The following is an 18,335-nucleotide window of genomic DNA, read 5'->3' on the forward strand; positions in this document are numbered from 1 at the left end:
GGAAATCAGAGCAGGTCCCTGGCACATTTGGCTCACCACTTGTTCCAAACATGCTCCATTTTGAACAACAGGCACCCATCTTACAGGGGACACTTCATGGGCACATCACCCATATCCCATGTCAACAGGCATTGGCATCCAACACATAACCAACTTCTAAGAGACTTCCTAACACATCACTGATCCATATACAGGACGCTTCTACACTTTAGTGTTGCACCTCCATCTGCAATAGTAACTTTCATTGCGACACTGCAGCAAGGACATTTTGTTCTCAGGGATACACACTCAGCTCATAGACTGCACCAGGCTGCATCTGCAGGCTCTTCACTTGCTGTCCCAGCTCTCTGGCACTATTTGCAGCATTACTGCATTACATTACCCTGCTTTGTCCTTATGTGCTTTGCTCCCTCAGCCACAGATACTAGGCTTGCTGCTCTGCTGTGCCACTTCGCACAGGCATAAAGCCAGAAAGCTTCTCATGGCTGTCAGCAGGCTTCACTCAAACCAAGAGAGATAGCCTTTGCCCAGTAGTTCCCAGCTCAATAAATCAAGGGCATCCTCCAACACAAGTCCAGGGGCTTGGACACAGTCAGTCACTCAAAGCGATCAGAGTCGGGAGTCAGAGTCAGCCTGCGCAGGAACAAAAACAGAAATTGCTGGAAAAGCTCAGCAGGTCTGGCAACATGTGCGGAGAGAAATCATAGTTAACGTTTAGAGTCAAGTGATAGCTGTTCAGAATTCTGAGGAAGGGTCACTGAACCTGAAATGTTAACTCTGACTCCTCTCCATAGAAATGACCAGCCCTGCTGAGCGTTTCCAGCAATTTCCGTTTTTGTTTCTGATTTACAACATCCACAGTTCTTTTAGTTTTTATTTAGGCTCAGCAGGCCCCGCTCTAGTATCTGAATCTTCCCTTGACTTATTATACCGGGAACCCACTGAGCGAAGGCTTTCCATCTGAACTGCATGGAGAATCTTGTCATGCTGATTGAGAAAAGCAGACAAGACCTGGCAGCTGGAACTACTGTGGTACAGTGGTACAGTCCTTACATCCAAGCCAGGAGGCATGGGTTCAAGTCCCACCTGTTCCAGAGGTGCATCATAATATATCCAAACAGCTTGATTAAAAAATCTCTGACAATGCTAACTCGGATTTCTCTTCACAGATTCTGCTCGAATTGTTGAGCTTTTCCAGCAATTTCTGTTTTGTTTCAGATTAAAAATCTTGACAAGACGTGGCAAGGTGATGACAACCTCCAGATAGGCCTCGCCAAACTTGTAGCCTGATTCTGATTCTCACTTTGCCAGAGAAAAGTCACTCAGAGTCTGATAGTATTCTGCCCAGTTTTTCTAAAATACTGCAGTTATCATGTGGGAGCACCACAAATGTGACAATTCATTGCAAATTGCAGTTGGTAGATTGGACTCGGCAAAGGAGTTGAAAAGGTTAAGTCATACAATGACAGAGAGACAGGCTAATTGGTCTATCTGATCGTTGCTGGTGTTTATGAATCACACAAACCTCACCTCATTTTATGTCATACAAATCACTTTAATGAGATGGAGACCACATTAGACTGGAAGAACAGGATGGGATGATATAAGGGACAAAACAGCAGGAAAGGAAATCAGAAATAACTGAATAATAAAAGAGAATCACCATTTAATGGAGAAACAGTTCAGAATGGCAATCAACATTGTATTTGGACATTGAATCTGAAATGACCATTCAAAGCATGATTTAAACTGTTTTTGAATAAATATGATTAATTCTGAAAGAAAAATAATTAGGCTTTTTATATTTTCCATGAAAAATTTAAAGTGAAACATAAGATAAAATAAAACATTAAGCGAAATAATATTTCTTACTAAATCTACAGTAAAAGAACAGCACAAATATTAGTTATTTTGCACAAACAGGAAATTAAGGAAAAGAACACATTAAGGAAAAGAAAACATCAATATCCACCACCAACAAACAAAACTGAAAAAATGTTATAAGAACATGGAAATTTTAAAGACTTATATCTCCCTTTGGAGTCCAGGTGTGCATTATAAATTCCTCCAAACTTAATGCTGCTACTTGTGTTAATTGAATTTGTCAATGTACTCATTACCCGGAAACACTGCCAAAGACTAAAAGATTATTTTTTAATATTATGCATATATTTGGTTGAGTTTACTCTTCTACAATTCACCTCCCCTGAAATGCAAGATCTCAACTGTTTTGCAAGAGTTGAAGCATTTTTTCCAAAAATGTTGCTCCAAAAATGTCAGTCACTGAAACAATCTATTGTCAGTTTTATTATCACACTTTAAAAAAGTAACACAAAGATATTAAAGAAATAGGCCAAATTCTCAATAAAATTAAGCAGGCCCTAATCAGTTCAAACATAAATCAGTTTTCAACGAAAATTCACACTGAATTACATTGCTGCATATCCCAAAGGCAATTGAGGTACACCAATGTGCATCACATATGGAGATAGGCAGGTTAAAGTAATCAATCACAGAATTAAAATGCTATTTGAGACTTCTGTAACTTATACCTTATCTGGTCCTAAACACGGACAAGTGTAAGACTGCTAATGTTTTCAGAGTATTAAGGTAAAGCCTGCAGTTGAAGCCATAGTGAACTTCCCTCCAAGCAATAACACTTAGCAAATGTAGGCTTGCATCATTATAGGGCGATTATTTTCTTGGTTGCTTCAGAGGCCACACAAGGTTTATGAAGCCTGTGATCATAATCTGTCCCAATGAATGTGCTTTGCACTTTGGCAGCACAGCAATTCCTTCATGAAATATAGGCCCAGTTTCAAAGGTGATCTCTCGCAGATTATCACTCCACACTTGTTTCTTGTATTATAAGAGAGCTCTGCGTTTCTGACTTACAATTCCGGTCAGGGCTTCTTCAGAATGTGAAGACGCTCTTCCCTACATACAGTTTCCTTGTAGACCAGAACAGTAGGGGGAAGGCAAACATACACCCTTTCTTACAACAACCAATCCCTATGTTCTGAAATTTATAATGTGGACGAGGGGAGAGGTGGAAATCAGGTCCTGGGGCTGGGTTGTCGGGTGCTGGCTTGTCAGGTGATAATGGGTACGTGGGCCCAGTGGCAATGTGATATTGAGTTCTTCAGTGAGAAAGGGTTTCAGCTCAAGGTCTGGGGTTTTATGGACGCTAGGACAGGTGTTTCATTTGGGGTGGCAAGGGGAGGGGGAACAAGAGTAAGGTTGGGGGGAGGTTGGAGTCAGTTTAATAGTTAATCAGGAATTAGACTAATCAGTTAATAGACTAACATTTCCTGAGTAACTGCTTACCTAACATCAGCAGAATCCTACAAACCCTTACATTTCCATGGATACTTTTGGAGGGTTCCGATTGTACAGAATCTTAAATTTCCCAGGCAAATCCTTCAGAGTCTATATCGATTTGGTTTCCACAGAGTTCCCATTCACATCTCCTATCTAGGATACAGAAACAATAATCCGATCATCGGAAAATCCAGGCCATGTAGCCGTATGATGACAGTGGATGAAATCTGGAGTTCAAAAATAGTCAATATGTCAGTGGGTGTAATAGCTATTAGGTCATGTGTCACCTAGAGGCCATGCGACAGCAGTTGTGATCGAAGACAATTAGCAAAACATCCAATATACGACACTTTCTATTTTCAAATCCTTTCTTCAAATTCTAATCTGCCTTTTACAATTCTTGCACAAAAGTTGACATAATATCTAACTTATGTGTTCATTTTCTAAGCCACTTTGCAGACTTCCTTCAGTTGTTCCTGAAGAAGATTTCAGCTGAGTTGTAGGACTTATCTTCATTTCGCCAATGATATATTATCAATGACATTTTATGTAACTCATGTACAGGCAAATCTCCAGGTATGACGTGCGCACTATTCATGACAATAACAAACGAAAATAAACTGGTCCCAACAGGTCCAAGAAATCCCATTTTCTCCATGTCTCTCTTCTGAATCGACATTAGAACACTCAGTAACTGACCATTCAGTCACTGACTTAGATATATTTGTTATTCTGCCAAACTGCTAATCAGTTGTTTGTATTTTTAAACTACATAGGTTTTGTTAAATTTATAGATCGAAACAAAGATCTCTGGAACTATACATGTATACATCCACTCTGAACTTCTCCCTCAGACAACTTTGTCCCAAATCTTAATCACATAGAGTGGAGTCCAAACTCCCTGTACCTCCAAAGGCACTGATACTTGCCTTGAGATCCAACTGAGTTTTCACACGTATAGCAACAAAAACGGACTATTGCTTTTATACAGTGGTGTCTCCATTGGTAATCCAGATATTATAAACAGTAAAACATCACAACAGATAACAAAGTGTGTAGCTGGATGAATACAGCAGGCCAAGCAGCATCTCAGAACAGTGATAATGGGAACTGCAGATGCTGGAGAATCCAAGATAACAAAGTGTGGAGCTGGATGAACACAGCAGGCCAAGCAGCATCTCAGAACAATGATAATGGGAACTGCAGATGCTGGAGAATCCAAGATAACAAAGTGTGAAGCTGGAAGGGTCTAGGCCCGAAACGTCAGCTTTTGTGCTCCTGAGATGCTGCTTGGCCTGCTGTGTTCATCCAGCTCCACACTTTGTTATCTAGCATCTCAGAACAGGCTTGATTTTAAAGAACCATGCAAATGAATTTCATAAAACAACAGCAAGTTGTATTATGTTGAACGTGTCCTCAGGCATTTTACGGGAGCATTATATAACAAAATATGCTACCAAACCTTACGAGAATATATTAGGTCTGTAGAGACTGCAATGAGGTCAGCTAGGTTGGGGCTGTTAGCCTGATCCAATCAGGGAGTGCTGGCTGACATATATGTACAGGAGTGTCAGACATCCTGGTCACTCTAAGAGCTGGGTCTGACAGAGTTGGATCAGCGTCAAGTGCTATGCACATGTAAATAAAAGGTGACTTGGTGATGGGATACCAGCCTCTGTGGAGTTATCTTCAGGTTAAATGATTAAAGATTTAGTCTTACATTGGTTTCAAGGAGTGTCTTAAAGGAAGAGAGTAAGGTAGAGAGATGTAGGGAAGGAATTCCAGCATTTGGATCCACATGTGACCACTGATGTGGAGTTTTTACTATGAATGAAGTTGATTCAATGAGGATTGTGGGGCAAGAGGAAATTACAGAGATAGGGCAGAAATGAAACCATGTAAGGTTTTGGAAACAAATGCAACAAGTTTAAAAACAAGACTATGTGACAACGTGGCTCAGCATGCAAAGGGCAATAAGTGCCGGAAACTGGTAGCACATTAAGACACAGGCATCAGAGTTTCAAATAATCTCAAGTTTATGAAAAATTAAATGTGAGAGTTCAGCCAGGAGCATATTGGAATTGTGAATTCTAGAGGTAGCAAATGCGTGAGATATTTTCTTCAGCAAGAGACAACACAAGGATGAAATTGGGTGGTTGCAGAGGTGGAAAGTGATGGAATTAGAGATGGCTCAAACATGTTGTTGGGAGTTTGAAACAGTTTAATCTCACACTATCACCAGAAAGAGAGCTGGAGTTAAAAGGATAAATGAACACATTAAGAAATCACATGCTAGTTTATATTTACATGAATAACCTTCCAGTTAACTCCATGTGTACAAAATATAAGCTAGGAAGTCTCTGAATTAATGGAACTCTGTTAATTTTCATCACTTTCGAATTTCAGTTAATCATCACATCAAATCGATTTTGTCTCTTTAAGTAGTTTCACACTCATTACTGCTTTTCAATATCAATCCTCAGACAGACTCATTAATTTGAAAACAGCAGCTCATTTTATGATACAGAAGTTAATGGAACATCTAGGTCTTTAAATATTCCACCACTTATGTGCAAACATAATCGATTTCACTGTATTGTTCAAGACTGAATTATTCTTTTCTGCAGCCTGTAATCAACAATTACTGCATCATTTTATCAGAATAAGGTTCCCTAAGGGATGAAAAACTTTTTCAACTTTTTTTTGTGCTGCAGTTGAATTTCAAAGGATTCAGCCACAAACCAAAAGCGAACAAAAAGTAACAAAGTGTGAAGCTGGATGAACACAGCAGGCCAAGCAGCATCTCAGGAGCACAAAAGCTGACGTTTCATCCCTCTCTGATGAAGGGTCTAGGCCCGAAACGTCAGCTTTTGTGCTCCTGAGATGCTGCTTGGTCTGCTGTGTTCATCCAGCCCCACACTTTGTTATCTTGGATTCTCCAGCATCTGCAGTTTCCGTTATCACGCGAACAAAAAGCGTCATTTCATAATTTTGTGTGATCCTACTCTGAACGTGAATCGATGACAACTGCATAATTAAAATATTTCATCCATTGCAACAGGCTGTGTACATTACACTTGGAAGTGCCGCATGAGCAAGTGCAAAGTAAAAAGTTGAGACCCGAGTTCTTACTGAAATTGTGATCCATCAGCAGGTCAGAAGCCCATTGACAGTTTTTTTTCCCCTGATTCACAGTATTATTATCCTACCTGCGCCAAACCAATTAGGAATGGTGAGTCCATTTTGCCCAAAGAAGTATTTCTAACAAAAAGGACAAGATAGATTGTAATGGTTCACCAGCACTAAGATGTTTGATGCTGCAGTAAACACAGGAATGGGACGTTCTGAGAAAGATGCTGACATTTACCTGGCAATCCAGCTGAGGGAGCAAAGGGGCTACAGTGAGGTGATCTTTCACAAAGATAGGAGGAAAAAGGCAATATCTCCAATTAAACAGCCACGGATTGAAGTGAGTGATGGACTCATGAGCAGAAATGTGATCCCTCCAAGTTGGAGACAGTGTACCAAGAGAATTCAAGACTTCAGAAGGGCAGGAAGGATGAATAGCAGAACGCTTTCAGGTGCCAGGTCCCACATTCTGACTTCCTTTGTGTACTCCTGTATATAACTTGCACCTCCACTCAGCCTCTCTCTCCAGATGCCTTGTTTCACCAAAGGGCAGCCAACATTCACACTTCCCTTTATCCTATTGGTCTCTTGCACCAATTCTTCACAATCACACTTCACAGGTGGCCTCCTGCACTCCTCTCCAGAGACAGATCAGCTAAAGTCAAGCTGGACATTGTCAAACAGGAAATAAGAATTCTATGCAAAGTGCAATAAAAAAAATCACTTGTAATAAAAATATTGCTTATGCAGTCACAATGAATTGATTGACTGAAGCATAGGAAACAGCAATCCTTTTGAATATTATGGGAAAGGATGATACTTCTGCGATTGCAGAAAATGTAGATAAGGATCACAGAATGTCATCCTATAACAGTCTAAATTCCAAAATCTTATACAATTTGAATGGAATTCAATTTATTCATTCATTACAGTCTGTTTACCAATATTCTTCTCTTATCTTGGTTATTATTCCAGTTAACAAATAACTTAATGTAGAAAATGAATCATCCAAGTAGATTTAACACAATACTTAGCTAATTATCAGTAACTAATAGCATAATCTCCGTTCTTATTATGACATATAACATAATGCAGCCTGCTGAAGAATTTAAAAATCATGTGTACAGCCTCACTTGAGAATTGACTGGACCATGCAAACCATTATAAACAAGACTACCTTGTTTTCACAAACTGTTTGAAAATGCGGTTGAAAACATAATGATCCCATGAGTTGAATGAAGTTTATTTTATTGAAATTGATCATAATTCTGAATCACCAACATCTGCCAAGAATTATGATCACAGTCGCTTTGACTTTATAGGTAGCAGCATGATTGCTATTGTCCAGTCCATCACCAACAAACCTACCCTCATGACCCCTCTATGTCAAATGTATGATTCCCATCCAAACTCCACACCCTGTATCCTCCACGTGATCACTCGTTTTGTCATGAGAGCTTGATAGTCGTTTACAAAACATTTACTACGGACAGTTCTTTGGAACCATATGGAAATGAAAAAAAAAACTTCTAGCAGTTAAACAAAGCTATCATGCAGGCTTCACAGTTCAGAAGACTGACATCATGAGATCAGTTCAAAACTTTTAAATCCCCTCAACTATTAAATCAGTGATGGAAGCAAAAAGAAACTGCTATTCAGTACTCATATTAACAACAGCTAATCACTTAATTGCCTCTTTAACTTGTCAATCAAACTTTGGACTCAGAAACCTTGAATAGATTAATTAATTCTGTAATTATCCAAAATCTACAAGCTGTTCATAACAGCCTTAGCTGCAATAACAGCCCTTGGGAAATTACATTATGCAAAGCAAACCAGCAAATTATTTTTAACTCTCATTGACAGCAGAAGCTTTTTGCCCAAGTTTAAAGAGCTGGGGATTTAAAAATTTCGGATTATAATGCTCAAAAATATTTTATCCACCTTTCAAGAACATGCATTGATACTCAACAATTCGTGACTCTCACATTGTGGGCTAAGGTGCTTGAAACAATGCAAATAGGATCTGTTTGAACTCAGTACTAATTTGTAACTTCCTCCTGAGTTTGGGTTTCTAGTCAATGTGATTCATACTCTAACCCCCTCCCTGTACTGGCAAAAACTGGATTTGTGAGACATAAAGCCTTGGGCAACTATCTGTGTGAAGTTTGCATGCTCTTCCTGTATCTGTGTGGTTTTCCACTGGATGCTCTGGTTTCCTCTCACAGTCCAAAGATTGGCAGGCTAGCTGTATTAGTGTGGTAAGTGCAGGGTAATGGGGGAACAGGATGAGGAAGTGGGTCAAGCAATATGCTGCTCAGAGGGTTGGTGCGGGCTTGATGGGCTGAATGGCCTCTATCTATACTGTAGGGATTCTATGATTCTATAACTTGTGGATTGGGGTTTCATCCATCATTTTTAAAGATTTGTTGAGTCTCCATAACTTCAGGAAAATTTTCCTTCATGCTTCAAATTCCTGAATGGCCTTACCCTTCCCTATCTTCATAACTTCCATCAACCCTACAACATTCCAGGATTCTACATTTCTCCAATTCCAATCTTTCATACATATACAACTTCTTCTGTACTGTCATAACTAGGTAAGCTTCCAGGTTTCTAGGCCCTAAGTTCAAAGATTCTCTCCCCACAGCTCTTCAAATATCTCACTGGTCATCGTGATGCTTCTTAAAACATACCTCTTTGACCAATAATTTCATCAATTTCTCATATCTCCATCTATGGTTCTATGTCATTTGTTTCTCTGATTATGCTCCTGGGAAGTGCCTTCGAACTGCTTATTACTTTAGAGATGTTGTATAGGTCATGTTTGTTGTGCTGCACTGTGCCCTAAAACATCTTTGTTGGTGTTTGAGGGTAGAGATTAAGTTAAGAAAACCATACCATGGACTAGTAAAAAAAGGTTTGACCCAGCGACACTTTCTGAATAGTATTTTTCAGCCATAATCTAAGATTCATTCATCACTTCATCTAGGAATGTTCCTGTCACACTAGTTGGTCATTGGAGGTGGCTGTACAGAAATGCAACAAGATCAAAGTGATCTTGGAAATCCTCAAATGTGACTCTGAATGTTAATATGTCTTATATCTTCAGACCATACAATGTTGAACAGACTGATTGCGAGATCACTTCACAAAAATCCACTTGGAATCTGAAAGTACCACGAACTCATAGATTTCAAAAGGATGTAGATTGGGTGGTGAACTGGACAGTGAAGTGTAGAGTGATACGTTTTGGGATACTGAATGAGGACAGTCAATGTAAGTGTTTATGTAACAGGTAGTTTGGATACGAAATGCACATTCTGGGAGGGAGGTTGAGGCAAATTCAATCGTGTACTTCAAGAAGAGTAGGATAATTTTCTGATGAAATAAAAACAACTTTTGTGGAATGGACAGTGTGACTTAGCTAAGTTGCTCTTGCAGAGAGCTGGCACACACAGCAAGTCAATTGGCTTCCTTCTGTTCTGTAACCCCTCTATGATTCAGAGGAGAAAGAAACACCCACGAGTCAAAGGCTTAGAATCATGTTTAATCCAACTATTTAGAGTGAGTATGTTCCCTTCTTTGATAAGCATGAGTGCACCACTTGGGATTTTCCATTTATTGGCAGCATTTATGGTTATGTTTTCCATAAATTACCAGATTTACGCCAGTCAACTTGAAAAGTTTCCATAGAAACAAAAGCATAGAAGCAAAATACAGCAGATGATGGAAATCCACATCAAAAACAAAAAAAATGCCGGGCAATTTCAGCATGTCTCGGAGCATCAATAGAAAGAGAAACAGCATTAGTGTTTCGAGTCCAATATGGCTCTTCCATCTGAACATTAACTGTGTTTCTCCTTCCATACATGCTGCCAGACCTGCTGACTTTCTCCAGCATTTTCTGTTTTGTATCACAAGTTTCCATGGCTGGATTTAAACTCATGACCTCTGGACTGCTTCTCCAGCTCAATAATTGCAGCAGTACATGTCCATCTGAAATTGAATGTGCAATAGAATTAATTTGAAATCTTGTACTATCATAACAGCCACAATTTTGTAGGAATCAAATAAAAAGAACCAAAAAGCTTGGAAGATAACAAAGTGTGGAGCTGGATGAACACAGCAGGCCAAGCAGCATCTCAGGAGCACAAAAGTTCACATTTCGGACCTAGACCCTTCATCAGAGAGGGTTCATCAGAAAAGCTTGGAATTCCAGTTTTCAATTTACATTGTTGTTTGTCAATAATGACACCACATAATACACCAAAAATGATCAAAAACCAAGCACAAATTAAGATTAGACTTGACCAACAGGGTCAATTTTTCTACACAGCAGAACAAGGAATAATTTTTATCATGGTTCTTCACTCTATTGTGGAGTACAGTGTGTTCATGTGAAGTGAATACCTCATACCTTTGTGGGTCTTTTATTACTTCGAGTTACACATGTTAAGCCCATAAAACTTTAATCTGATTGAAAAAAAAATCTACAGCAAGGGTAAATAAACCTTGTTTTTGCTGAAACTGAGTTAAGCTCGGCTCCAGTATAGAAGGAAAGATCAGCATTTAAAGTCCTCTCCAAAGCACAACACTGAATCAGATTGAAAGGTAGCTGAAATTCCAGCAAGTAGCAACAGCTGCTAACATTTTATTCAGTGTGCCACGGTGTAGTGGAAGTGTCCCCCATCCCGGACTGGGAGGCCCAGATTCATATCCCACTTGCTCCAGAGGTGTGTAATAACATCTCTTAATAGGTTAATTAGAAAATTACACTTAATAATTTTAAAAAAGGGTCCTACAAAGGGGTTCTTGTAGTACAATGGTAACGTCCCTAATTCTGGACTGGGAAGCCAGGTTTCAAGTTCCACCTGCTCCAGACATGTAACAACGTCTCTGAACAAGTTGATTATAAAAATATGTTAATGATTTTTAAAAATATTTTTAAGGGCTCTGTGAGGAAGCAGTGTGGTGGCAACACCCTACTTCTGAGCCAGGAGGTACAGATTCAAATCCCACCCGCTCCAGACGCATGCAATAACATCTCTGAACAGGTTGATTAGAAAATACCTATAAGGGCTATGTGGTACTGTGGATAGTGCCCCTAATTCTGAGTTAGGAGGCCGAGGTTCAAATCCCACCAGATCTGTGAACAGGTTGATTATAAAACAAAAATAATGATACTGTCTTAGATATTGTTCTTCCAAAGCAATTGGACACAATGCCTAGGACTACAATAGTTTACATACAACACCTAACACACTGGCAAAAACAGCCTTGATTTTCCAATAATCAAGTCACAAAGTCAAGCAGTAGTGATTCTGCCATAGAACAGAAATTGCATGTCACAGGCAAGTGATTTATCACAACTCAGACATCCTTTGGTAGTGCACATCAAAATGACCATTTTGTTGCTGCTTTTTTTGTTTAAATCCTGAAATTGACTGCAAAGCACTTGTTTTTAAAAGGCAATATTCAGAAAGAAATGAAAATTTATGGTAAATAGTGAACATTTAGTAATAAAGTTACTTATACATGGAAAACAACTGTAAATTCTTAACTTCTACCAACCTAATTAGCCATTTCAGAAATAGGTCTACAGTTTATGATGGATACTGCTCAAATTGACTAAAATTTGTAAAATTTGTCAATATTTTAGATACATGAATTATTTAAATTTATTAATACAGTAATATTATGAAATCCTACATTCTTTGAATTAATCTCTCAGAACCATTATAAGATAAATGACTTTGCACAATAACAATAATGTGTTTTAGACATTAACTTCATGACTGGTTAATTGCAAGTATTCTTAAAAACTGACATTAATATGGCGACAATTAATTACAGGAGACATCAGTATGTTAATAAATACTGGACAATTTGTGTGCTTTTCAGCTGAAAACCATACTGTTTTCCTTTAATTCTAAGTAATATAGCAGTCAACTGACTAAACAGTATTTGTTATTACAAATTATGTTCCAAATGTGAAGTGTGTTTTACCATCGGCTGTTAACAGCTCAAGTCAGAATTATGTTTATGTTTTGTAATTTAAATCCCAAACTTTATTTTATGCTTAGACAATTAGTTTTGTTAAATATTGTAAACTTATCTAAAAGTATGGCAAAAGTCTTAAGCAAAATAAAAATCAATATGGTGGGAAGTTCTGTAAGTGATAAACTGTTCTGAATTCAATTTGATATCTGAATTGTAATGTGTATGGTTAGCGCAAGATTTTCAATGTAAATTGAATAAACATGATTATTGACACCAATATTTCCTAAGCATCACATTAATAGCTACATTTCAGGAAAATTGATTTGACACTCCTTAAACTATCGGTTACAGATATCCTTCAGGTCCATATATCAATGCTAATGACTGACAAGAAAACTCTCAGATTATTTACAAGATAAAAATTCTGAAATTTGCTTGTATACTTGCTTAGTCAATTTGAAGGAAAGCTAAAAGCAGCATTATCAGTCTATAGCAAATTATTCATCCTCTTTATCAAAAAGAAATAAATCTTGCTTAGTTCTTTAGCTGAATGAAAACTAGGGATGTCTGGTTATATTTTGTAATAATTCTATTGAACTTGCAGGTCAGTTCATTATATGGCTTAAAAATGTAGATGCAAAACATAATTATGTAAAACCACGGGAATTCAGTTCTTGTGATGGAAGTAACTAGAAATTCAAACTCCCTCATCTTATTTCATTTGTGATATACATTACATGTGGCCTCTTAATGTGAATTCTCCAGATTAGATGTGACCAAAGCAGAGAATGGTTTGCCCATAATTGGTAAACAAATTCTAACTAACTATTCCTGTGTTTACAAACACGACATTAAATAATTCTTTGGCACAACATGCTGCATCAGATCACATCATTTTTGTTGTTGTCCTTCAGGGCTATTGAAACCTAAGTCAGGAATTTGTTTTCCCTAAATGCTCTTTTGGGAATGGAGCACTCATGTAACATTATCTCTATTATTGGTTTGAAACTTCCCACTAAAAGAAGATAAATAAATCCCAATTAGCAATTCTCATTTTAATCTTTTAATGCATGAACTTTCTCTCAAACTTGAACAGTTCAATTATTTGCATACATGTATTTCAAATGTTCTTCAGTCATAACAAGAACTTTGATTCTTCGGACAACTACAAAACTTTTGAACAAAAGTAAGGACATAAAAATTGTCAATCCAAACATATCCATACCATAAGTGTCCATACATTGCCACAGAGCTCTATGGGTCACTGGAGTTTAGGAGGCATCGATAAACACAAATTAATGGGGTTTCTTGAAAAAACAAATGTTGTCAACTTGTCCTAGTCACACTTTGTTCAAAAAAACACCACCACTCATCATCCTATTTAGACAAACAGAATTTTAAAACTGATTTCACATAATTTCTTGAAAACTGGGAAACAAAGTATGCACAGCGTGCATTAACCCTCTGTTACCAAAGTACTTTGAAAAATGGATTCAAGACTGGATATTCTGATCTTAAGATATTTGTTAAATATAAAACTCTTTGAGAACTTAAGTGCCATCACTTTCAGCAAGCTTTGCAAAATGTTTTCAAGCATGTGTTAGCATCCAGTGAAGAAATCCTGACCTCAGAGTTCCATTTTCCCATACTATGGTGACACTAAGAGAGTTGTATATTAAGTCATGATATTAAGGAATATGGAATTAAGGCAAGTAATAAAAATGTGGATAACATGGAGTTAAGACAATGAAACTACCATGATCCAACTGAATGACAGAATAGGCTCAAAAAGTTGAATGGTCTACGTTGGCCCTTTGGATAAATTAAGCATTTGCCTCTTTTTTTCCAATAGACTTTGAGTAAAATATCTCTCTGGAATTGGCTGGCATTCAATTATGTAATCAATATATTTCTACAATGTATGGAAAAGTGCCAGAATCAGATGTTAAATTATAGGTCCAAGTTTTTGACAAGATCCACCTTGCAATGTACATGCCTCTTTTATAGGTTATGAAATGGTCTTAAAGTTACAAAGGCTTGAGAAAGATTAGTTACGTCCACCTAGATGAATGGATAAAACTGGATAAAAGCTCTTAATTTACATGTCTTGTGAAGGGCACATTTAATAAAAACTTTGTATTGCCACTTTTGTAAGAACTTTACCTTTTCTGAAAATTGCGGAAGAAATATTTTCAGAAAAATAAAATGATCGAGTTGAGTTCAGCCACTTAAAAAAGTAAACTGCTGAAAATACATGGACGTTTCATAAGAACATCAATAAAATGGAAGGACAATATTTTAAGAATGACTCTTCATTAGAAAGCCCTGAAACATAAAGTTGCTTCTTCATCTTACAGGTGATGGTAAGCCTGCTGCGGTTCAAGAAGATTTTTGTTTCTTTTTTTCTGTGTATGTGCGATCAATCTGAACAGATCGCCTGGAAGCAACTGTTCTTTCGTCTTTATTGCAAAAGGTGCTCATATAAAAGTACCTAGCAAATACTGTATACAGTTAATGCTTTGCTGCATCTTACTACTGGCGTTTCCAACTAAGAATTCCACATTTTTCAGAAAAATCAATTGCTATCAGTGTAGAAATTTCCCTGCATTTACTTGCCTGCGGAAAACCTAATGCTGAATACATCAGCCCCAACACCATGCCTACTGACACCTAATCTAGACAAATAGTTGATCTTCGTTCACCAATCACTTTCCTGACTGGATTTCAGCTGAAATATCCAATATGATGGTGGGTCTGCTGCAGAGGTCATTCTAGCATTCTCAGCCCCGTACTCAGGAAGGAAAACAGCAGAACAGAAAAAACTTCAACATTTGGCAGTATGTGTTGGTGGCGGCGGGAGGGGGGTTGGGAGTGAGAAAATTGACAATTTCAACGAATCCATGTAGCAGCAATAAAATCAAATGATTTTTAACCCACACCTGGATTCCAAACGGAGTAAGTTTCACGTTTGAAATCATGCTATGTTATAAGAGAATTTTGCTCACTGCAACTTTAGCTTGTGTATGTGTGTTATTTATCCTTAATAATGTTATGGCATTTTGAGCAAAATAACGAATGATTATGCTTTTGTCTCGCTGTAGAATTGGCAAAAAAAATGAGCATGTTGATAGTGATTTTCCCCCGCATATATCTCAGGTTCAGTATATCCCCAGTTCAGTTTTCTTTTAAACTGCATTCTCTCTCACAATCGCACTAATATATTCAGCGCACATCCAACAACCAAATCGACTTGGTCTCTTCAAACTGCTTTGAACGACCGGAGTGGCCGGAGCAGATGGTGAGATATATCGCTCAGACATTGATTGCTCGGGCACACTATTCTGTCTCGCTCCATCGCTTTAGGTTTTGTTTTACTTTGAATGCTCAGTATTCTCTGCTTCGTTTGTTGCTGCCGCTGCTTTGATCGCGTTCAACAGCCAGCATTGTTCTTTCGGCGGACTGCCTTCTTTCCAGCTCAACATGTGGGCGGATGAGATGTAAGTGATGGATGTGGGTGGGTCCCTGTTGGGCCGAATGGCCTGTATCAGGGCTGCAAAACGCTCGATCGTTTTGTTCCTACAAGCTATAAAGCAGGTGTACCGTCTGCTCAACGTAAACACATGCAAAATATCGGCCGTGGTAACTCTCAGCAGCCGCTCTCCCCGCTGTTTTTAAATGTTCACTTTCAACACAGAACTGATATCAATGTCGGGGTGGGGGGGGGTGCTCTTTCATACTCGTTTGTATCTATGTTGACCCAAGGTGGCAAGGGAAGTGTGGGGTAAATGATGTTCACCCTTGTGGACCAAACACCGCCGTTCTGTTCACAAACCCAAATCGTGAAAAGCCATTCGGGATGCTTCAAAGTTTGCCTGTTTTATTATTTAAAGGCAAGAACAGCCAACTCCAAAGCCATATTTTACTATTTGCTTTCTGGAGTCGGCGCACCGAATGTATAGTTCTTGACTCCCCCCTCCCCCGCCTTAAAAATGGATTGGGAATGACAGTAGCCAGTGACCAGCCTCAAGGACTGAAGTTCCCCGTTTTAAAGTGCTCTATCGCACTGGCAGCCTGCATCAAACATAGACAGCGCTTTCACTCAAGCTCACCTATTGGCTGGTCAATGCGAGACAGCAGTCCCAGCACAGGTTACCTGTCAGCATATCCCTACCGTGTGGACAACATTTTGCAAATCCCTTAATGTCACTACCAGTGGAGAAAATATCGCGAACTTTACAAAATAATGCACACAGATAACATTGATCTGGTAACGTTTCGGTGGTGGGGAATGGGAGGGGGCGGGTGGTGGTGGGAAAGGGTGCTTGCTTTTTCCAAACCTAACACCGGCCTTAAATCTGCAATCATTGCAAACAAGCAAAGCATTTGCTGGATCGGCTTTCCTTCGAATCGCCTAATGCTATGCTAATGGTGTAGGGGTTGGCAACGTTTCCATGGTTATCACATCGGCACGCAGCTCCACACAGCGACAAACATAAGCTACCAGGTATTAGAAATTAGTCTTTAATAAGATCTAAAATAATCATAAAGCGAGGAACAGCAAACTGCATTCTGTTTATCTCACCAACCAAAACATCAGTCGCCCAAAATACTCAACAATACAAGGAAACATCTCGCAATGCAATTCACCGTTTTCTTTCAACAACTTGTGTCTACAAGATACAGATAATAAACAACTTCCTTAAATAAACTCAAACTGAAAAAGGTGGGGGGGGGGGGGAATAAGACTTGGGCTGTGGAAGCGATTGTTAAATGAAACAATATAGCTCTTCGATCGCCAAAGCAGTGAGCTCGCTATCCCACACAAACTTGTTACAATGCACTTGGTTACCTTTCATCCAGTCCACCACTTGATTCGGGCTCCACTTGCTGACAGGTTCCATGATCAGAGCCATGAGGAACTTTCTGTTTTCCGGGCAAACAAATCAATGATTTTTTTTAAATAAAAGGAGACGCGAGGGGATGGCTTGCAGCGACGCCCTGAGCGGTCTGCCACTTCTCTTCCTTCCCAGGAGCGGGTGAAAATCCTCTGGCTTTACATTGTCAGCTGCGGGTGTCTCTCGGCAAATGTTGCTCTTTCTCTCTCTCCCTCTGGTGATGCTTTCTGTTGTTTGTTTTTTTTAAAGAAAGTTTGCTTATTGCGGATTCCGAATGACCACCAAGGACCTCGTGGATGTTTTACAGTAAAACCAGCATTGCATTCAGAATTTCTTTTTTTGGGGGGTTGGTGGTGGAAAGGATGGATGTGTTTAGATTTGTGGAGTTTTTTTTTGTTTTGCTTGTCTGAAGAGTGAGAGTGTGTGTGATGGTATGCGGCGTCTGTCAGCGCTCAAAGGCAGGATGGATGCAGCGGCTGTGTCTCAGTGAGTGAGTGAGTGTCTTGTGTTTGCTGCTGCTGCTGGCCGTGTGCTGACGGCGCTCTCCTCTGGCCCGCGTACACACATACAGTTCGCTCCACACGCACAGCTCCTGGCGGAAATGACGGGCAGACGTGCATGGAGAGGTGGGGTAGGAAGAGAGTGGAAAAAAAATCCAGAGGGAGGGAGTTGAAGTGTAATGCACATTCCGGAAAATTCTTCGTCTCTTTTAGAGCTGGTGCATCCCTTTCTGCCAGAACCCCTTCCATCTCCAGGGAAAAGGGGAGGCCACAGACTGAGTGGGAGACTGTGGCCATTCAGGGAGCTTCAAACAAAGCCTCAAGGGGGCATGAAGAGCCACGGACTGAGCCTGACACTGGCTGATGGAAGCGTGGGTGGTTGACTTTACAGTGGGGAGGGATATTAGAGAAAAGATTAGAGAAGAGGTTCCCATTAAATGTAGGACGGCTGCAGGTTCCCATTAAATGTAGGACGGCTGCAAAGCAA

The 18,335-nt window shown here is 39.2% G+C and overlaps 1 protein-coding gene across 7 annotated transcripts in view; it reads right to left on the minus strand.

Moving 5' to 3' along the window:
* cnksr2a (connector enhancer of kinase suppressor of Ras 2a) overlaps window positions 1–17,877 on the minus strand; it is a 473,904-nt gene extending 456,027 nt beyond the window's left edge. For all 7 annotated transcript variants that reach the window (XM_048541088.2, XM_048541090.2, XM_048541087.2 and 4 more), the window contains exon 1: window positions 17,303–17,877. In XM_048541088.2, the coding sequence (XP_048397045.2) occupies window positions 17,303–17,366 (64 nt within the window). In that variant the 5' untranslated portion in view covers window positions 17,367–17,877. The remainder of the gene's footprint in view (window positions 1–17,302) is intronic.
* Window positions 17,878–18,335: the final 458 nt, after the last annotated feature.

The sequence above is a fragment of the Stegostoma tigrinum genome, chromosome 12, assembly GCF_030684315.1.
Source record: "Stegostoma tigrinum isolate sSteTig4 chromosome 12, sSteTig4.hap1, whole genome shotgun sequence".
NCBI lineage: Eukaryota > Metazoa > Chordata > Chondrichthyes > Orectolobiformes > Stegostomatidae > Stegostoma > Stegostoma tigrinum.